This window comes from Chiloscyllium plagiosum, chromosome 6 (genome assembly GCF_004010195.1).
Source record: "Chiloscyllium plagiosum isolate BGI_BamShark_2017 chromosome 6, ASM401019v2, whole genome shotgun sequence".
NCBI lineage: Eukaryota > Metazoa > Chordata > Chondrichthyes > Orectolobiformes > Hemiscylliidae > Chiloscyllium > Chiloscyllium plagiosum.
This window is the reverse complement of record NC_057715.1, coordinates 73,160,384-73,183,882: the sequence shown is the minus strand read 5'-3', so window position 1 is coordinate 73,183,882 and position 23,499 is coordinate 73,160,384. Positions and strand designations below refer to the sequence as shown.

General features: G+C 40.8%; 1 protein-coding gene across 1 annotated transcript in view; it reads left to right on the top strand.

Annotated features, from left to right (window-relative positions):
• Positions 1-23,499, top strand: part of gucy1a2 (guanylate cyclase 1, soluble, alpha 2) — a 250,309-nt gene that overhangs the window by 194,648 nt on the left and 32,162 nt on the right. The window contains exon 7 of the mRNA XM_043691828.1: positions 22,666-22,820. Within this exon, the coding sequence (XP_043547763.1) occupies positions 22,666-22,820 (155 nt within the window). The remainder of the gene's footprint in view (positions 1-22,665; positions 22,821-23,499) is intronic.

Sequence of the window (23,499 nt, the reverse complement as noted above, 5' to 3'; positions counted from 1 at the left end):
GGGAAACCCACGCAGATACGGGAAGAATGTGCAAACTCCACACAAACAGTCACCTGAGGCTGGGACTCTGGTGCTGTGAGGCAGCAGTGCTAACCACTGAGCCACCATGCTGCCCTTTAAACACAAGTTTGACAGTGAGCCATGTTAGATATTAAGGTGGATTAAGCTGCTAAAGTGGGATTTGAACCCTGGTACCCAGAATATTAAATGAGTTTCTGGATTAGTAGTTTAGCAATGATACAACCAGGCCATTGTCTCCCTTTTTTAAATAAAAAATGGGCCCTGACAACATTCTGCAACAGTACTGAAGACTTGTGCTCCAGAACTTGATGTTCTAGTATAGCTGAAAAACTAGCATCTATCTGGAAATGTGAAAAATTATCCAGGCATGACCAGTACGGAAATATCAGGACTGTTCAATTACCAGCCAATGAGTCTACTCTTAATCATGATGGAAGGTGTCATCAATTGTGCTATCAAGTAGCACCTGCTTACCAAAAACCTGCTCACTGATGCTCAGTTTGGGTTCTCCCAGGGCCATTCAGCTCCTTGATTCAAAAATGGTCAAAAGGTCTGAATATCAGAAGTGAGATGACAATGACTACTCTTGATATCAAGGTTAAATTTGACTGAGTGTGGAATCAAGAAATCGTAAGAAAATTAGAATCAATGGGAATCAATAAGATGCTTTCAGCTGGTTGGAGTCATACATAGTATAAGTGAAGATAGTCATAGTTTTCACAGGTCAGTTATTTCAGCTCCTGGACATTTTTGCAGGGGTTCCTAGTTTCCTAACCAATCCATCTTCAGCTGATTTAGCAAAGGTCTTCCATCCATCATAAGATCTGAAATGAGGATGTTTGCTGACAACTGCCCAATGTTCAGCATCATTTGCGACTCCTCAGATGATGACGTAGTCTATATCCAGATGCAGCAAGTCCTGGACAATGTTCAGGATTTGGATAACAAATTGCAATTAACATTAGTGCCACATAAAGTTCAGGCAATGACTTCAAAAGAGAATGCGACTACTGCTCGCTAGCATTCAATGGCATTCCATAATTGCCTGGACCAATGCAGGGGCCAACAATGTGCAAAAAGCTTAACACCATCCAGGAGCCTAGGATCAGCAGTATGTACTATCTACAAGATACATTGCAAAAGTTCATCTTTCAAACCCATGACCGTTGTTGTCTAAAAGGACTATAGGAATACTACCACTTAGAATTTTTAAAAAAATCATTCCTTCGTTGTTGCTAGTCAAAATCCTGGAACTTACTTCCTAGTAGCACTGAGAGTCTACCTACATCAATAGCCTACAGTGTTTCAAGAAGGACGCTCACTACAAACTTGTCAAGGGCAATTAGGAATGGACAATAAATGCTGGCCCAGCCAGCAATGTCTTCATCCCCTGAATGAATGAAAGAAAACTGAGGTTTGAACTCACAATCTTATTCAGAGACAAAGACAACAACCAGAGGCAGGCATAGATTGTTATCTGCTAGCTGTTTTATTTGTAACAAATAGCTGATGACTTTTTCAGGAGATACTTCATTCCTTAACCTCAAGCTGATAGGTGGAAATTTCATGGGTTTCTGTGGTTGATTGGAAGATTTTTATTTTCGAAATAGAGCTGTTGGACTAACTGAAAGATTTCTTAGTGATGGAAACAAAAATATTCTTTTACACTTCAGCTGTGCATAAAAGCTACTTTATTAATTCCCAAGTTCTTGTTCAATTCATTTTGAGCTTATATAAATCTGTAACAATTCATAATTAATTGCTCACATTCCTCTGTGAATATTGCATTGCATTTCAACAGTGACCTTCAGCACAAAGCACTTCAATGAATAGTGTAAAGCACTATAAAGGAGTGATCGGGTTATATAAATGGAAATCTTTCTAATATAAATATGGTTTGCAATGCTTTTGAATTTAGAATTTGATAGACTGTGGAATGAACGAACACTCATGAAAATAACCAAATGAAAATACCCTTTCCGAAACATGAAAATAATCTCGATCAACCATAATGGCATACGTTATTTTATAAATGGAACCCTCGGAAGAATAAAGTGTGCTTTAGATGAAAGATCATGATGTTTCAATGTCTTAGAAATATGCAGTACTATATAGAAGATTTCTGTTATAATCAATCTCAGTTTAGCAGCAATAAAAGATGGAGAAAATGTTTTGCTTGAACGAACAGTGGCTTTCACATTGAAAGGTTCAAGGCAAATCATTTACCAGTTATCTTTATGGAACATGAAACCACCATTTCATCGACCTCAGTATATAACCACAGAAGTTTGATTGCACTACCTGCTTCAAAGGAACAGTGAACTTTGACTGATCTGATAAGACCATTCTAAAGTACATATAGATATGCAATGAAGTTTAGTGTAATAGGGTGACATTTGAATTAAAAAGAATTTTATTCTACTTGAAAAGGATATTGAGGATTCAGAGAAGAAAATTAAAGCTTGATTTGGAGAAATTTTTAAAAAAATCATTTGTGGTATGTGGATTTAGCTGGCTAGCTGGCATTTTCATTGCCCATCCCTAATTGCCCTTGAGAAGGTGGTGGGGAGCTGCCTCCTTGAACCGCTGCAGTCCACCTACTGTGGGTCGATCTGCAATGCCATTAGAGAGTGAATTCCAGGACTTTGACCCAATGACAGTGAACGAACAGCAATATATTACCAAGCCAGGATGGTGAGTGGCTCAAAGAGGAAGTGGAAGGTGGTGGTGCCCCATACATCTGTCCAGATTTGTCCTGTGTTTTATGTACAGGACATACCTGGGCAATTTTACGCATTATTGGAAACGTGCCAGTGTTGTAACTATACTGGAAGAGCTTGGCTGGGGGAGCAGCAAGTTCTGGAGCATAAGTCTTCAGTATTATTGCTAGAATTTTGTCAGTGCCCTGAGCCCTTGCAGTATTCAGTTTCTCCAACCATTCCTTGATATTGTATGGAGTGAATTGAATTGGCTGACGTCTGGTGTCTGTTTTGCTGTGGACCACTGGAGGAGGCCAAGATGGATCATCCTCTTGGCAGTCCTGGCTAAAGATTGCCACAAAGGCTTCAACCTTATCCTTCTTACTGATGTGCTGGACTCTTCCATCATTTGAGGTTGGGGATATTTGTGGAGCTTCCTCCTCCAGTGAGTTGTTTAATTGTTCACCAACATTCACGACTAGATGTGTCAGGACAGCAGAGCTTAGATCTTATCCATTGGTTGTGACATCACTTAGCTCTGTTCATCATTTAATTCTGCTGTTTGACATGCAAATAGTCCTGTTTGGCGGCTTCACCAGGTTGACACTTCATTTCAGGTATGCCTGGTATTGCTCCTGACATGCCCTTCTGCACTCTCCATTAAACCAGGGTTGATCCCCCGGCTTGATGGTGATGGTTGAATGGGGGATATGTCAGCCATGAGGTTGCAAATTGTACTTGAGTACAATTCTGCTGCTGTTGATGGCCCACAGCACCTAATGGATGCCCAGTCTTGAGGGCTGTTCCAAGTCCCATTTAGCATAGTAATAGTGTCACACAACATGATGTAAGTTATTCTGAATGTGAAGGGGGGACCTCGTTTCCCCAAGGACTGTGCAATATCAATACTGTCATGGACAGATGCATCTGCAGCTAGCAGATTGGTAAGGATGAGGTCAAGTATGCTTTCCCTCTTGTTGGCTTCCTCACCACTTGCCACAGACCCTGTCCAGCAGTTGTGTTGAAATGGAAAAATCATGCCATCCTCATTTGAGTTGTACATTTTTACTGGAAATCCAAAATGGAATGATTATCCATTATGCACATATGCAGCCAATAACATAATCTGGCCACAATAGGACAGCCTGCAGGAAACATTTGCGAACATGCTGATGATATCAGTGTGTTGTGCTATCATAATCAGCACATGTGGCGCTAACAAAGGATCCAGAGAGACAAGAAGGACGCTGGGACAAGACTAAGGTTGGTGTGGAAATGGGGGCAAGGCCTTCACCATGAGCAAGGATGACCAAGGGGTCTGCACCAAAAACAAGATGGTGTGGAGGCCTGCAACAGAGGTAGAATTGGTTTGGGGTGGGATGGTGGAATGTGGAGGGATGGGGGTATGGTGGTATGGTGTGAGGGTGGAGGAGGGGTTGTCGTGAGGCCTGAATTGAACAGAGATCCATTTCAAAATAAAATAAATTCTTTATTTTGTTGTACAAGGATTTTAATTTACGTTACACTCAGGCACTACCTTCCTATCACTTTGTCAGCTTTCATTCTGTTTTTGCGTTATTTGTAGAATACACTGCCAATGTAAGAACAAGCCTACCAGGAAACAATTGGCTTTGTATAAAATAAGATCATTTGTAATTGGGAAATTGTTAAGAATAAGACAGATGAGCTGTTTAAAGGAGCAGTTACATCACTGCTGGAAGTGGACAATTTGCGTGACAAGTTTCCTGATCCTTATCTGCTTTGGTTTTTCAATGCCCTTTTAGGGAGTACATTGCTAGAAGGTTAATTGTTTTTCTGATTATGACAGCATTAAATTCCACATAAGGTGACTCAGTGGTTAGCCCAGTTGCCTCACAGCGCCAGAGATCCGGGTTCGATTCCAGCCTCTGGCAACTGTCTGAATGCAGTTTGCACTTTCTCCCTGAGAGCGCATGGGTTTCCCCTGGATGCTCCGGTTTCCTCTCACAGTCTATAGATATGCAGGTTAGGTGGTTTGACTCTGGTAAACTTCTCCTAGTGTTCAGGGATGTGCAGAGTAGGTGGATTATTCATGAAAAATGCAGGGTTACAGGGATAGGGTAGCAGCATCCTTGCCTTGTCTTAACATATCTTTTTGCACTTCGCTCAAAGCCTTTTTGTTTAGTGTCAACACAAAACAAGGTAGCTTGTCATGGTTATCAGTAGCCAGTGCTTCAAGCAAATTACAATGTCTCAAAATCTTAGGAAGGAATCCTCACTGATGTTCAGGGAGGCACCATCAGTAGGGGGAATGCAAAGTACAGTAACTGAAGAACAGTCTCCAATATCAGTCCGGGGTCTTGGGCACAGTCAGGCTTCCAGGCGGAGTGCTCATGACCAGAGAGTCCATACCTCTACAGTCTGGGGACTGGGTTACAGATCTCAGATAGGGCTATGGTCCCTCACTGAATGGGGCTCTTCAGGTTATTCATTGAATTGAGCCACATTCTGGGGTCGGGCTTGTCCACTAAACATCAAGGAAGGAGGGAATTATCAGAAACCTGTGCTACATGACAGAGGCTGGGGAACTTAATGGTGGGGAGTGGAGGCAGAATGCTTTGATGCAAAGTGCTTACAATAGGAAAGGGGGCAACTCGAAATATAAGAGGCAGGGAGACAATAGAGCATGGGAGGGTAAGGAGTCAAGTGGGAAGAGGAGTTTTTGGTGAGTAGCAGCCTGATTTATGGGGGTGGTGGAGGAGTGGGGTGATGTCAATGAACTGTAAGACCTGGCATGTTCACCTCAAATGCCTGAACCTGGAGTGGAGTTAAGTGAGAAGATGCAGATTCAGGTGGATGGTTTAGGTGAGGACTTGAGAAGATGTGATACCTATAGAGTTGACAGAGAAGGTTACCAGGAAGAAGACATTGATGTTTCAGAGTGCATCTACATGCGAATCAGAGGAGCAATCATTGTTCTTTAAAAGGTAGGTGCGTAGTGCGACCGCATTGGGAGTGGACAGACTGCTGCCATCTGTGAGGGAGGCTTGTTGCCTTCATAGGGACACACAAAGCACACTGGTGAGCTCCATTTGCCCCAAAGGTATTAGCTAACTATTTGCAGTCTGACTCCTAGTCCCAAGCCCTCCAGACCCGTTCATGCAGCCTAATGGCCGAAGACCATTGATGCCTGTGATGAACAGGTGTGTATGCATGCCTGAAAAGATGGAACCTACGCTTCATCCGTTCTCTGCACAATTCACCGTCGTCAATGGGAAAGGTAATAGGGATAAGGATGGGTACCCTCAGTTACATCAAAGATGCTGTTCCAGCTACACAGAAACCCAAACAAACAGATGGTACTGAAACATTTACATACATTTATAGAAATTATAACTCATCTACAAATAGATGTCACCCGTACCATTTGTGCACTCAGAAGGTTTCCTTCTTTCTTTCCCTTGCAATATGCCTCAGTGTAATACTATGGTCTGCAGCCCATGTGAAGAGACTCAGCACTACAGCGGAGCCTGAGGGCCTTGTTGATTTGGTCTGGTGACTACTCCTTCCCACCCTATTCCCCACAAGGTCATTTGTGTGTAGAGGGGCAAGACATGTTGAGTCTGTTGTGCCCAGAGGTACCCTACTCATGTGGAGTTCCAACAGGGTGGATGGAGAAATGTCCACCTCTGGAGTGTTTTGAGATGAGACTTCCTGAAGTCTATTAAAGCTAAAATTTCTATTACTTTTATATTTAATTTGGTCTTCACTTGTGACGCATAGTGCAGTACAAATATTGAATAATGTTCTATTGTGGAACTTTTTCCCTTCCAATATAAGTAAAAGTTAAGAGCATACAGACAGCAACAACAGCTGCTGATGGAAGATTTGAAAGAGATTAGATGACTTAGTATCTTGTGTCACAATAACTCTGTTTGTAAAGCACTAAATTTGAAATTCCTTGATTGACAATTCCCTTGGGATCACTGGGAAGAAACGTAGGACAGAATTTTCCCAGGCACAGAACAAGAAGTTGGAAGAATCATGTGAGCTCAGCAATGAGGACTTTTTGCTGTTGAAAGCAGAAAATCTCCCATATTCCAACCAAGTACTGAATGGCAAGATAAAATCCTCACTAGTGAGTGAGAAGAGGCTTGCATGCATACTATATATATTAGCATACTTTAACAGCTAATTATTGCTGCTTGCTTCTCTGGCCCTACATATTGGACAATAGTTATCAACTTCTCAGGGCACAGTCCATTGACACACCGCACATGCCGCATCCATGGACATTGGCATCAGATCTGTACAAACCTCACTCCATCATCAAAACTCAGCTCCAACCCACTTATAACAAAGTTCTATATTTTAGCGCTGCACTTTCAAGTTTTTTGGCAGTTGATTCCAGGTGTTTGTGGCTGGAGAGGCCAGCATGCTGAGTGTGCACTCCCTGGGGCACTGGAATGTAGGTTCATGCATGTACCCAACAGAGAGATAGAGTTATTGTAGGATCTGACTCTTCATGGCAGCTGCTAACCTGTCCATGAAGTTATCCAGGTGCTTCCTTGCCTCTGGAAGTATGGTGCAAACAGCATTAGTGGAGTTTTCCAACTTGCCCAATGCCTCTGACAAACCTGTCTGCTGTTCCTGAGTCTGCTTGTGCATTTGTACAAGGTAGTTTTATTGCCAACATCATGGGTCTTTACAGCTTGGCACTGAGCAAGTAGTCCTCTGAGCGTCTCCTTGGTCAACTGTGGAGACGTAGCAGTGATGTGCCCATCAGCATGTGCTCCTATCTCTCTAATAGAGGTAAAATATAGGGTGTCTCTATCTGGGCTGGTGGAGGGTGCAGGAAGCAATCTTGTCAGTGCATCCTCTGAAAGATCTGTGGCTATTTCCTGAGAGGTGGAGGAGATATGTTTTGGGGACACCCTCTTCACTGCCAAGACTATATGGGCACCACGTGTACCTGCATGAGACAGGGGAAAGAAAACATTCCTGAGTGAGTGAGTAGGAAACACAGAAGCTGTATAGGGTCAGTAGGGTGGGAGAATTAAGTGAGTGACTGTGAGTGAAGGAATATGTTGCTTTCAACAGTGAAAGTGGTAAACCATATCCTTTGGTGGGAGATGGGTGCTGTAGCAGAGAATGAGCGACTGTAGGGTAGCAGAGAGAAAATTATGGCACTTACTCTGCTTTAACCGAGAAGTTCATTAACTTTGTTTTCTGAATTGATATAAGTTGCTCTGATATCTTGATATGGTACTATCTCTGGCAGAAATCTTGAACCAGGCTGGAAGAATTTGGTGTGATGACTGTCAACCACACCACCCATTTACCAGGTCTTCCAGATCCCTATCAGCAAAGTGGGGTGTCAATGTTCCATTGTATGACATGTCTAGACTGCCAAAAACTGTGCAGGGCAGCTCTGGACTGCTAATGTTTGATCTGATGCACACTATTTTAAATATGGCCCCAGTGCTGGGAGACCAAGAGATCCTGGCAAGTACATCGGTAAGGAGATGAATTTGGGAACATATCATGACAAATCTCCTTAGGTATCATAGAAAAATGTCCTCATGAAACTCACCAAAATTGACATATAGCTGATTTCTGGTAAAATCTAACCCCCAAGTATCATTAGGCATGTAGGCAAACGCTGCACTGTTACCCTCAGCTTGCTGACACATATTTTCTTCTTGCTGCTGGAATCTTTGGTACCTCTCAATCATTGGTATGGAGGAAGTGTTATATATGCTGCACCCTGTCCCTGGCTTTCTCTCGGGCTTTGCCCTTGGCTTTGATTTCTCTGCCCTTCCTTTTTGGGGATATTTGCCATTTTCGTTTTTTAGATTTCAGTGCATACTAGTAAGAAAACCTATGGTCCAAGCAGCGTTCTCTTTATAAAGATTCAGTCCTGAAAAAGGGAAGTGGCAACAAGTCACCATGAACCATTTGTTGTCATTCAAAACAATGTGGTATATCAAAGGAAGGTGTGGGCTCCAAGATTTTGTGACACTTGTCCTGGCTGCACTGAGTAGGGAATTTGAGATGGCAAGTATGTTATGTTCCAGCAAACCAAGTGAAGCAAGATAAGACCATTAGATAAAGGAACGGAAGTAAGCCACTCAAACAATTGAGTCTGCTGTGCTATTTAATGAGATCATGGCCGATTGAATAATCCTCAGCTCCACTTTCCTGTCTTTTCCTGAAATCCCTTAGTTCCCTTACTGATTAAAAATCTGTCTTTCTCAGCCTTGAAAATACTTAATGACTGAGCCTCTATAGCCTGCTGTGGTAAAGATTTCCACAGATTCTCAACCTTCTGAGACATGGACTTCCTCATCGTTTCTGCCTTAAGTATGTGACCCCTTATTCTGGGACCATGCCAACTGATTCTAGACACTCTCACAAGTAAAACCAACCTTTCCACAACCTGTCAAGTCTCTAAGAGTCGTGTATACTTCAATAAAGTCGCCTTTGATTCTTCTATGTTCTTACACATATTGGCCCAATCTACTCAACCTGTCCTTGTAAAACACATCTCAGGAGTGTCTCATCATGCCATTTCATACAAGGAATCAACATAGTGAACCTGCTCTGGATTGCTTCCAATGCCAGTATCTTTCCTTATGGTAAGGTGCCTAAAACTGTTCACAGTATTCAAGCTGTGGTTTGTCTAGTGTCTTGTATAGTTTATCTAAAATAAGACTACCTTAGCATAAACTCCATTCTCTTTGAAATAAAGGTCAATATTCCCTTCCCTATTACCTGCTGTATGAGGATGTTAGCTTTTTGTCTTTCATGGATAAAAACACTGAAAATCCTCTGTTCTGTAGCTTTCTGCAATCTTTCTCCATTTAAATAATATTCAATTCTTTCATTCCTCTTCTAATGTGCATTCCCCAAATCTGCCAAGTTTTTGCCAACCCAACCTATTTAAATCCCTGTGCAGACTCTTTGTGTCATTCACACCACTTGCATTCTCACCTATTTTTGTGCCATCTGCAAACTTGGTTATGTTCCATTCACTCTCCTCATCCAAGTGAGTAATATATATTGTAAATCATTACTGATCCCTGTGTACACAACTACTACTGGAGCCAATCTTTACTCAGTGTCATGTTATCATTGAAAGCATAAATCTCTATATGTATAACTCCCATTCTGGGGGTGGGGGGGTCAAGTACTGTGGTGGCACAATAGTAATGTCTCTTGATTTGTAACTCATAGACCTGGACTGTTTGAATCTCGCCATGACATATGAAAAAATGTCATTAATGTCCCTGCCTTTGAGCCAAGTGCTCCGAATTCAAGTCCCATCTGTGCTGGAGGTGTGGCATAAAACATATTGGAATAGTTTGATTCAGAAACAAATAACTTTATCTTCCATCTTAAACACTCACAGGTTCAGTAAATGTCTCTTATCTGTGCTTAACTAATATTTGCTCCCATCCACATAGAATTAAGAACCTTTAACATACAATAAACAGAGAAAGCTATCTTTTCTCGTGTTGGGCAGGAAGCCCTTGAGAATAAACTTCTGAAGTGCATGGGGGAGATGAAGTTAGTAACTGGCCAGCGCATCATTCCCAAAACTTGGCAGCAGTGCCACGAAAGGTTTAATGATCTTACTCAGCTGGTCAAACTGAATCAATGCATCTGACAATCTCACCTCTCACCAACCACACAACATGTCTCTCACTCTGCTCAGTGCACCAGACCCCCATCACTCACTCAGGATTCAACCTTAAGTGGGAAGCACTCCACTTCACCTTCATTAACCAACCAATGCACAGTCTCACATAGCTCCAGATATTCAGCTAAGCAAACATATCACCAAACACATTGACATGTACACTGGCATACTGTCCTTTTCTCAACAGGAGGGAAAGGCAGGTGGTCACCACTGGATCACTGTAAATTCATCCTGACATACAATTATCAGGGCCAAGGTCTCCAAAGACATGGAGTCAGTGATGTTAATGAAATGTTAATTGTGTTGGATTGTATACACCTTGTGGGCATTAACTGAGGATTCAATTATTACTCTCTCTCTCTCTCTCTATATATATATATATATATATATCAACTGGGGCTTAGTTTTTAACATTCTCATCTCAGAATCATAAAATTCCAAGTTTAAGTGGGCCGAGGAGTGGCACACAGTGTTGAATTTAAATAAATCTGAGGTGTTACATTTTGGTAAGGCAAACCAGGGTAGGGTATGTACAATGAATGGTAGGGCCTGGCAAGTGTTGCCAAATAAAGAGACCTGGAAGTGCAGGTGCATAGTTCCTGAAAGTGGAGTCACAGGTAGGCAGGGTGATGGAAAAAGCACTTGGCGTGCTTGCCTTCATTGGTTAGAACATTGAATATAGGAGTTAGAAAGTCATGTTGTGGCTATACTGGACATTGATGAGGCCACTTTTAGAATACTGTGTACAATTCTGGTCACACTTCTACAGAAAGCGATGGAGGAAAAAAACGATTTACAAGGATGTTGCTGGGATTGGAGAGTTTGAGCTATAGGAAGAGGCTGGATAAACTGGAGTGTTTTTCCCTTGTACTTTTGAGGCTGACCGCTGACCTTTTAGAGGTTTATAAAATCATGAGGGGAAATATTTAGGATGCAAAGCCAAAGTCTTTTTCTTAGAATGGGGGAGTCCAAAACTCGAAGGTGAGCGGGGAAAAATTTAAAAAGGACCTGAGGGGTAACCTTTTTGCACAGAGGGTGGTGTGTGCATGGAATAAGCTTCCAGGGGCAGTAGTGGAGGTGGGTACAATTACAAGATTTAAAAGGAATTTCGATGTGTATATGAATTGGAAGGGCTTAGACAGATATAGGCCAAACGCTGGCAAATGGGACTAAGTCAGATTGGGATGTTTGGTTAATGAGGATGTGTTGGTCCAAAGGGTTTGTTTCCATGTAGTATGACTCTATGATACTATAACTCTAAGTCTTGCTCCAGGGCTTGAACACAAAATTCAAAAATCAAATTCTTAAAGATAGCATTTTATATTTTGCATTATTTCAGACTATTGTGGACTAAATTGGAGAAAGGACTGCTTGGAAACCAGTGACTGTGGAGGGGTTACTGCACTTAGAAAAACAAGTTATTGTAACTCAATGTGAGTTGTGCTTACACTGCTGCTTTGCAAGCAGTTGGGGAGATGACATAAGACAAACAGCACCTGGATGAGAGTGCAGAGTAAGCTTCAGCCAGCAACACATAACTGATTAGTTTATGCAATTAGTTGTGGATACCAAAGGTCATCAAGGCGGATGCCTTTCCTGATGAAGGGCTTTTGCCCGAAATGTCAATTTTCCTGCACCTCGGATGCTGCCTGACCTGCTGTGCTTTTCCAGCACCACTCTGATCTAAACCAAAGGTCATCAGCCTGACAGTAGCTGGTTTCTGTGAACAATGCAGAGGCATGTCTGCAGATTGGAAGAAGCAGGGTGTCTCTATCTCTCTGCAGCCAAGTAAGACAATCAGTTAATAAAAACTGAAAGAACTGTGGATACTGTAAATCAAAAACAAAAAACAGAAATTTCTGGAAAAGTTAAGCAGGTCTGGCAGCATCTCTGAAGAGAAATCAGCGATAATGTTGAGTCCGGTTACCCTCAGAACCCTGATGAAGGGTTACCAGACCCAAACTTTTATCCCTGATTTCTCTTCACGGATGCTGCCAGACCTGCTGAGCTTTTCCAGCAATTTCTGTTTTATTTAAGACAGTCAGTTATTTCCTCTCTCCATTTGCTGGTAAGCTGTTTCAACTAACTAGTGACTGTGAAACTGAACAATTAAGTTATAAATCTCTTGTCTTCAGCAAAGAACTGAAATAATCTGGAAGGAAGGAGATCTGCTGTTGAAATACTCATTTTGTCTTAGTTACCTTTAGACTTGACCTCGCCAACACAATCTTGGCTAGTGTCTCAGTAAAAAGACTAAAAGTGGTTGTTGGGTGAGTATGTGTAACTTTAAATAATAATGATTGACCCCAGTTCTTTCACTAACTAGCTTTCTGGATACTGTGTCCAAACATTTTACCAGGTTGATTAGCCTGACTGGAGTCTGCAACCATTACCACCCAGCACTCAGAATGAAAATTTCAGCTTTTCTGGCACATGTACCCTGAGGGTGGGCAAGCTGGGTCAAAATCCTTAACAGCATTGTTGGTACACCTACACCAAATAGAGAGCAGCCTATCAAGAAAGAAGGTTGCTACCACCATCTTGAGGACAACTAAGGATGGGTAATAACTGCTGACTCAACTAATGGTCCCCATTTCCCCTGAATGAGAAAAAAAAATGGCATTTTGCTCGATTTACCACAAAGGTCTGCAAGCTCTGAACTCTAATGATACCCTTGCACTCAAAAGAAAAGACATAACCAATACTAAATTTTCACCAAGTATTGCTTCCATTAAAATGGACTGACTTTCTGGGTTATTTCAATCAAACCGTAAGATTGGAAACCCACAGCAATGAATTTTAACTTGAACGCAATATTTTACCCACACAGTAGCAATTAACAATAAAACAATTACTGCCTACATAATGCAGAGCAGTTAGATTGCTTCAGAGAAAATCTGTGATCTTTTATTGTTGTACAGGGAGGTTGTAAAATTGTAGCTTTCAACAAAGAAAACAGATAACTGGGGAGATTGATTTTGAATTTAAGACACATCTGATCTGAAAATAGAAAATAAAATGACTAATGGCCAATAATTGGATGAAATAATGTTCTTACTTCAAAACACTGAATATTGTAAATATGTAGAGGTTGAGCACTTATTACAAATTACGAGAGTTCATTCGCATTTATTACTTGCAAAGTAATATTAACACACTTTTTGACTCTGATCTTCAGCATCTGCAGTCCTCACTTTCTCCTAGTAACAGGGGGAGAAAAGAAAACCAGCAAAATCTCTCCCTAATGATCCAATTGTCTTTAGCATTTGGCTGCAAGAGTGTTATGAATATTTACTCATTACAGAAGAGTTAGATGAGCGAAGTAGTTCATTTCTGTTGAACTGGTAATTAAAATGAAGCTAATGTGTTTACCATTTTAGGAATGCATATAATTGGCAATTATGGCAGTTGTATTGAAACCAACACACAGTTAGTGGAATGGATGGCATGGTGTGGACAATGGTAAATGAATTGATGATATATGGCAAGACTGGAAAATGAGATTCTCATTGGCATGAAAAAATATCTGATTTTTCTATTTAAGGTTTTAGTAACAGAATGAGCATCTTGCTAGTGAGGAGCAAGAAGCCTAGTTGCATGTATTATCATCTTATTATTAACTAATCTTAACTCATTTCCATGCAGTTTGCCATTTTACCAGGCAGCGAAGAGAAACTAGATGGTGTCAATTCATTACATGGATACCTGAGCAGGTATCTTGCAATTCCGACTCATTGCTTACTCCTCCAGGCCTCCATCTTGGTCAGAATCTTAAGGTGTGCTCCATGTGCAGTGACCGCCTGCATTCTTCATCCATGGAGGTCAATATTAGAATCCCAGCAATCTTATCACATCATCATTGCATACAGCAAATGAAAGAGATCATTTGGCTCAACAAGTCTGCATTAACCCTCCAAAGAGCATCTCACCCTATCCCCATAGCCCCATATTTACCATGGCTAACCTAGCTACACTACGCATCCCTAGATCCTATGGGGTGACTTTAGCAAGTTCAATCTACCTAACCTGCACATAGAGTCAAAGGGTTATACAGCATGGAAACAGACCCTTTAGTCCAAACAGACCATGCTGAACATAGTCTTAAATGAAACTAGTCCCACCTGCCTGCACCTGGGCCATATCCCTCCAAACCTTTCCTATTCAGGTACTTATTCAAATGACTTTTAAATGTTGTAAATGTGCATGCATCAACCGGTTCCTCAGTAATGTAATTCCACATGCAAAGCACTCTTTTTGTTTTAACTTTGCCCCTCATGTCTTTTTAAAATCTCTCTTCTGTCACCTTAAAAATGTGCCCCTCGTGTTCAAATCCCCCATACTAGGGAAAAGACCCTCATGATTTTATAGACTTTTATAAGGTCACCTCTCAACTTCCTATTCCCCTATGAAAAGAGTCCCAGTCTTTCCAGCTGTTCTTTGTAACTCAAATCTTCCATACTTGGCAACATCATGGTAAATCTCTTTTGAACCCTTTCCAGCTTAATAATATCATTGCACTGTGGGAGGAAACAGAGCATCTGATGGAAGCCCACATAGATGCAGGGAGAACATGTGAACTCCACACAGACAGATACCCAAGGCTAGAATTGAACCGAGGTCCCTGGCATTGTGAGGTAGCAGTACTAACCACTGAGCCACCATGCTGCTCTGAATCTCATAAAATTTGGTTTACTACTTCACTTCACTCTGGAGTGCCCAACAGCTTTTGTTGCAATGCTGCTGGCACTTTCTTTGCATGTTGGCACAGGTACACATCACATGCATAAGAAGAGGGATACAGTGCTCTAGGTTTGCTCTCTTAGTGCTCACTCACTTTTCATTTACTTGGATGTTCACTGCATCTCTATCTTTCCTTGTCTTGCTTTTTTTTTGTGTACTGCTACCTCAATCAGAATGTGCAGCCGCACAGCACTCTCTTTTCTTTTATTTTAGCGCAGACACAAAGCAGGCAGCTTGTCATAGTTGTCAGCAGTCATCAGTCCAGCATGTGCTGGCAACTTAGATGCAAATGCATTAAATATGCTTCAGCCATATGGCTGTGTCTCAAATTCTAAGAGGAGTAGAACTTAACTAATTTAAAGGGTGTGCACTTCCACCACTGGTAAGCATGCAATAGCGGGAGAGTGGCGTTGCATAGGCATGGTGTGTACATAATGAAATAAGCAGCAGAAAATTTTGTGAAATAACTTGCTAGAGATCACGCAGAGAAACCCTCCTTGAAATCCTATTGCCAATTTATCATCTTCCTTTAAAATGCTTTCTTGTCCTCAATCAGGGGGACTGTTGACAGCCAGGGGTTTCTCTCACAGTCAAGGGCAGCACCAGATCTCATTCCAGGGCTTGGGCATAGCAAATTAGTCCTGTGGGTAGTCAGTGTCAGGGGTTACATACCATTGAGTTCCAGGAGCAGGCTATCATCAGCCCTGCAGGTCCAGTGTAACTAGTCCAGGAATTAAGTAATAAGTCTGTAAGGGAGTTGCACAGAATTTGGTGACTCATCAGTTGGCGCTGTTCTTCCAAGTTGGTCAGGGGGTGTCAATCTGTCTTAGGGGTCTGTGCAGGTTAAGGTGGGTTATCAGGGTTACTGCTGTGGTAGGCAAATCAGTAGGGAAGTCAGTTATGGTGATCAGAAGAAACATGCTGGGATACAGAGGAGAAAATAATTCTGGCAGAGAGCAAGGCAGAATTCCAGAGTAGGAGATGATAAATTGGTAACATCTCAATAAGGGTGATCTCTAGCAAGTTATTTCATGCAATTTTCGGCTGCTTACTTCATTATGTGTACCATCTTTCTATGGCGTCACACTCCTACTATTGCATGATCACCAGTGGTGGAAGTACATACCATGATATGGTCAAGATTGATTGTGGTCAGCATATTTATTCCATATGGTTAATCATAGCATATGTTTCACATGCAGAATTCTATGATTACTGTTATCTTAAACATGTACTGTGAAAGTGCCTGATTAATATGGTTAATGACCCTCTTGAATGGTTTCCCATCAATTCCAAGTACAGCCCTTAACCTCAGACATACTAAAAAAAAGCCTGACTCCACCCACGTTATGAGCTGTGGCAACCATTTTCATTTACATTGCACATTTGCGATTCGATTGAGGATGAAGGTGACACATGATCCGCAGATTCAGACTCTTGATTTAGGTGACCCGTCCAAACCTTCATGTTTTGTTCTTCCTGTATTCCCTTCAATCCCATTAATTCTGAGTTTCCACAAATTCCCATGCAACACTTTAATTTCAGTTTGATCTTCTAACATTACCCACTGAGACCTGAACCAACAACTTTGTCATGCCAACTACTGTGATGCAGTGTCTCCCCATCAAAACCAGGATAGTGGTGACCATCAATGACCCCTCCTCCCTGAAGTAACCCAAATCTTCCTTTTACACTATCATCTCCCACCATTATATCTTGAGTTTGTTCCCTATCACAATTGCTGTTCCCTCTGCATTTCAGAATGCTTCCTCTAATTCCCACCTTTGACCACTTCAAGAGGAGGCTAACAGATCTGAGATGCGTTCTGTTCTGATTTATGAGATGTGTGCCTATCCCAGCATGCAAAATGGCGTGGCCGCAGCATTGAAATAAAAAGTGTCTGTGCACTCTAAACTGAAGTGAAGGGGTGAACTGTACAATGTGAGTCAGAGATATGCTGTGATCATGCTGTGAGGCTGCTGCATTTTGGATGCAACCTCTGTCAATAAAAGATGCAGACAGTTGCTGCCTTTGGAGTATGTCTTGAGATGTTGGGGAATGCTGAATGACTTTCACGAATTGCCCCTAGACATGACTGACCAGTCCTTGTCTGTTTGTGATGGCAAGACTGACCATTGCCACTCTCCAGACTGTAGCCAGGTATATTCCCTGAATTTGATTGGTTTGAGCAAATTACAGACCGTGGTCAAGCCCCTGGATTGTCTAAGGACTGTGCCCATAGCTGATAGTGACCTCCCTCTTGACTAGCCACACATGTCAAGACAAGGCATAGATGTTGCGAGCATGCAGATATTCAACAGACAATAATTCTCTTTAATAGGCAGCAATTGCTGCCTGGTGGGAATCTCACTTTGATGCTTGAAACTCAGTGAAAAAATGTATTGTATTGCTATCAATATTGAGCTAGGTCTCACAGGACCTCTCATGTGGTTCTGTCAGATTTTGCACTAGAGGTCACTTTGTTTAGGCCCCTAAAGATTATGCCCATTAACTTTTATTTCAGTAATCAGCACTTAAAGCTGTTTGAAATGACATTCGATTTATTTTGTGTGTAAACATATCCGTTAACCATACTCCACAAGGAACCATAGGCATTTCTCTTGGTCAGGGAAATTCAACAGTATATAGCTTGTGGGGCATCACTCCAGAACTAGTATGGGATAAATCAAGGAGGCAGGCCTTTTGAACTACCAGTATTTGTACATGAATCCAATCTGTGCTATTGACATATTGCACACATTCTTGTCTTCTAATATTACTGACTCCTACTATGCATATGCTTGTGTCTGTATATATATTTCTATTGTATGTGAATAGTCCAATTCCTTGCATTCTGCTCTTTAAATGTTATCTACATTTCAGTTTGCAAAAGCAATTCTACTGCCTGTATCTGAAAGAGGTGAGTGGGCATAACATTTCTGTTACAGTATTTCTGTCTAATCTTAGAATTGCTACCATGGTAACAGTGGTGCTGCAGTGTTTCAGTTGAACAGCACTATGGAGCTCAATATTTCTTCAAATGAAAATGTTCTTGTTTAGATGACTAAATAAGAAATGTGCGGGTAGAAATTCATCTTGGGCAGCAATACAAAACAAAATGTCATTTGTTGTCTGTTATATTAACAAATCTATATTCAGTTCTGCTGAGCTGAATCTTTGTTCTTTTGGTGAAGTCTGAGTTATATTGTGTCTTCTGGAGGATTTCTGCCATGAATATTAGTGTGTTTTCTTGCCCTAATCTTACCAAACTTGGCTTTTTGACTATTACAGTGTATCTCATGTTGATTCCATTGCCACCTTACCATGAGGTATAACAAGCAGAGCAACACACTACTCAGCAGATATCCCAGAATTCACCAGCATTTCTTGATCATGCACTATCTTTAAAGGCTTGTTGTGCACCTGGTCAAATACTGTCAATTTGGAACTATTTGCGCACTTCTTGACTTTTGCCCCAAATATGGCAGACGGGGAAACTGCATTCCATTGCACAGGCAGGGACCTGGAAATTTTGTTGTACACAGTAGGCAGGATTTCCTTTTCCTCCAGGAGTAGGAGTGGAGCCCAAGATACCAGATCATGCTAGCGTGGTTCAAAGTTGCAACTGGATAAAATCAGTGTCAGTCACCTGGAGGAATGCACAGTATCGTAGGAAGAAAGCACTCTACACTGCTAGCATAAACATCATCTTCTTCTCTCTGATACCTCATACCCACTTTATCTCAGTTCTATCCACCACCAAGATTCATGCTCTGCCACTCTCCTCCAACCCTGACATCCCTAAATCTGATTGCCCTCTGTGCTGCCTACTCACTCACTTTGGACACCTCCCAAATACACCAAAGGAACCAGCTGTGCCACCCATTCCCTTTATACCTGCATCTGTCTTATTCCAGGAAAACAGCTCTGAGCAGGGCAGAAAACTCAAGATAGGTGAAAGGCTGCCCAACATTCAGCTCTTTACCCCTTATGTTGAGAACATCCTGACTCTGACCAGTTCAAGTGACTGCCTGACTGTTTCCAAGCTGCTGGTCTGGTATTGGAGGCTGTACTTGCTGTACCAAAGCCCCCTGACCATTTGACTTGACTGAAACCCAATGATAACCATGAAAAGCTTCCTGCCTTTGTGTCGATGCTAAATGGTGAGGCAAGACAGAAATAAAATGAACCTAGTATCTCTGGCGGAGGGGGGAAAGCACAAAAGGGCAAGGCAAGGTAATGAAAGACAAAGGTGCTATGACAGGCTCAGATTCTGTGAGTGCTGTGACAGTGAGCGAAGAGCTCAAAGATACAGCATGGTCCAATCCATGAGCTGGGTACATGTCGCTGACTGCACAGTGGTTCTTGCATCAATATTAAAATAATAGTTGCCAGCGCAGTTGAGGTGCAGCACTGAAGTGCAGAACTGACCTTTAATTGGATTGGAGAAGTACTAAGGGGGTTCTTAGAGACAGCACATGTTGGGGACCAATGTTTATGGATATGGGTTGTATTTAGCCATTGCCTATCGAGTGTGCTCTGAAATATTGATGCCCTGTCTCCAACATGGAGATTGTTCAGAACAAGCATCATGCTGAATCTGCCATGCATCCACTCTGGTTTCTGCGTTGAGTTTTCTTGACATTTGGCTTGCTTGCGAAGTTGCTATCTAGTGAGAAAATTGCTACAGCACTTGTGAAAAGCAAAAAAGATTGAACAAGATGTTCCAGATATTGAGATGGACATCTTGTCCAATTCTGCCACAGATCTTATAGCCCATATTACTCAAACCCCTGTGAGATTCCATCTATTGATATTAGTATAACTTAATATTAGTCTGAGCAACTTAATATTATGTAACAGGCAGATGTTGCTATGCCATTGATTTTGTGCAGCTACCCAAGACAGATTTCACTCTTTTTTTTTAAAGCTAAGCCGGCTGGTTGCTGATCAGGCTTGATGCAAGTGAAATGTTTTAATGCCAACAAAGAAAATTAAATATTACAGCTATATAGTCTGATGCTTTCTCTTGTAGAAACTCTTTGGTCTTAAGCTTTGCCTGAAAAAAGTGCTCTTTATTTTCAGGGAAAAGATCTCTAATTTAGCTATAAGAATATAAAAAAATTAGTTTTTAAAACAGTTTAGCAACTAGCTGTCTTATCAAAATAAGAAAATCCTGAAGAAACTTAGTGGGTCTGGCAGTACCTGTGGAGAAGGAAACAAAATTAACATTCTGAGTCTGATATGGCTCTACTTTAGAACTTCAGACACCAAATGTCAAATCTGTTTCCTTGCCAGACCTGCAGAGTTTTTCTAGCATTTTGTTTCTTTTAATTTCAGATTTCCAGCATCCGCAGTATTTTGCTTTTAGCTGACTTATTGATTCTTGTCATACCGATGTACCTGAAAATTAGGGTTTGTTTCCCCCTGAAAACTTAAGTCATTAAAAGGGGATATTAGAACATGAGAATCTGTTACAAAGTATGTTTATTTCAAAACATCCAAATTAAAATTAACTATAGAGCTATAGAAATACAATCGGGAACACCAATTCATGGAACCCAATGCACCACCTTGCACAATTCCCTGCCAACTATTTTGGGAGCATTGTAGGTTGTTTAGTGACCATAAAATTCAGGTACTGAACATTAATCTTTCAATACAGTTTCTAAAGTGTCACACATATCAAGACATTCTTCATCAATCCTCAGATACAAATATTTCTACATCTTGAACTCACAAGGAGATCACAAACCTTATCCATATGGACTTGATGTTTATTCAGTGTATAAGTTGGTTTAATTCATTCATATATGACATCAAGAAAAAATAATTGCTATATGATATGCATTGGCACTATGTAATTCTGATAAACTCATTTAGATGTATGAACTTATAGTGCAAAAGCTGTTTTCTTGTTGGCCTTTAAGTTTGAATATGAGGAGTCTACTGGCAATAATGTGTTGATTATCAGTGTTAATGCTGTTAAATCTTCGCTTTGTGGCTGGTGACAGGTTTGTAGATATTAGGCTCGTGCACAATATTGCTGACATTACAGAAAACAAATGAAACTTTCACAAGAATCAAGATTTTTAAATTCATTCAGCATGCATTGCTGGCTAAGCAAGTACATATTGCCCATTACAAATTGCTCTTGAGAATGTGGTGGTGAGCTGTGTTCTTGAACTGCAACTGTCCATATGGTGTAGGTATAGGAATTGGACCCAGTGACAATGAATGAACAAGGATATAGTCCCAAGTTAAGATGGTTATGAAGCTTGAAGGTGAACTTGCAGGTGGTAGTGTTCCATAGTGCTGCCCTTAATTCCTCTAGGGGTTAGAGGCTGCAATTTTGGAACAAAGCTTGAAGTCTAATTTATATCGAGCATCATCAGGCATACACTGAAAGCATGTCATCAGTTTTTCATCCAAGAAAAGCCAAAATAAACTTTTTTTAATGTCCTTTTACTTTTCCATTTGGTTGGTATTTATTATATGTAATCTAACCTACCCTGCTTGGTAAGGCAATTAAATAACCTAACATATTCTAATTCCAGTGTTGCTGCTGGAAGAGCAATTGATTTATATATAGCTTGATGCTCTGCAGTAACTTTTTAACTTCTTGCCAGGACAAAATCTATTGACCAAGGTGGTCATATGATAATTAATGAACAGTGATAAGAAACATCTCAGTATTTTCTGACTATTATCAGTGAATCTTTTACAATGTTGCTCACGATAAATCGGAGCAAGTACTGTTTTATGATTAATAATCACTGTACCATGTAAGGCAAATTGAAGGTGAAAATTGGCTGATTGGACCCAGAAAATGCTTGCTTTCCGGGTGGAAAATAAAAGGGAAAGAGCCAAAGACTCATTTCCCTGAGCTTTTTGCTGGGAGTTCTGTCTTTCCCCTGTGGCAGCTAAGAGAAGAGTTAGAACATTGAACTTAGAACATAAAATGACACAGCATGGGAACAGGCCCTTCAGTCCACATTGTCTGCACTGTCAATAACACCATTCTAAACTAATCCCATCTGCCTACACATGGTTCATATCTCATTATTCCCTACCTGTTTATGTGACTGTATACGTGCCTCTTAAATGTTGCTATTGCATCTATTTCAACACATTCCTAGCACCTTTCACTCTCTCCTTACACATCTCCTTCTCACCTTCAAATCATTTTATGGACTGTGGTTGGATGTGGAAAATTAAAGGGAGGTTTTCAAAGGTAAATAAAATGGAAATATTTTCAACAGTGTCTGCTAATGGCAGAATATTTAATTTCTGAAAAAAACACTGCATTTGGCAGAATGTTTAATTTATGAATGTTTACATTGCATCAGAGGTTAATTGTTTTTTTGTGAGAAAAATGTACAGGCTGAAAGGTGATTTTATTCTTATTCCACATTATTGATTTGCTAATTTCCGTGAGAACTCTGTTGTGACATTCAAGGTTTTGTAAGCATTGTTATAATGTGAGTGTCTCCAGTATTTAATACATAATTTTTTTTTTAAAAGTTGCGAATTGGGATCCATTCTGGTTCTGTACTGGCAGGAGTTGTTGGTGTGAAGATGCCTCGTTATTGCTTATTTGGAAACAACGTGACTCTGGCCAGCAAATTTGAGTCAGGAAGTCAACCACGGCGCATTAATGTCAGCCCCACGACATACCAGTAAGTACAAACACACTAGAGCTCACTGATATGTGATAGAACAGCTAGTGACAGGATCAATGACATGTTTTTCATGCAAAGAGCCTTGCACCTCAGTGTAGGAAAATGGTATTATCTGATGATTGTCAGCTGATAGATTTACTTCTCTACATCATGAATGCACAATACCTCAAGTATTTTAATTGTTCTCATCAATAATAGAGAGGCTTCTGGTTAAAATTTGGACAGAAATCTGAAGAAATACACACGCAGAATTATACAGTATACCACTCTGCAGCATAACATTATCCTGAAGTTTACAGTTATTTTAATTAGACCCTTTTAAAATAAAGTTTGTAATAAAGTGTGTAATATGTTTCCGTGTAAGAATGGTTGTTTCATGTCAGTTTTTGGCAATCAGATTGGACCGTTAGAGCTCTGTTATACCCAATACCTTCACCAATACAAAGCAAGGTATCTTAAAACTCAGCATTAAGTATTGCATGTTGTTGTGCTCTGAGCAACAGCACTAAGCAACCTAACTTGACTTGCATTGAGTGCCATTAAATTCTGGGCTCCACGATATTGTTTTATGTATAGATCTAGTTCATTGCATTTTGTAAAGTATGCTGTTCAGCAATATTCTAATTAGATCCTTCAGCTAGTGAGCATGTGTTTCATAGAAGGACTTGCTCTAAGC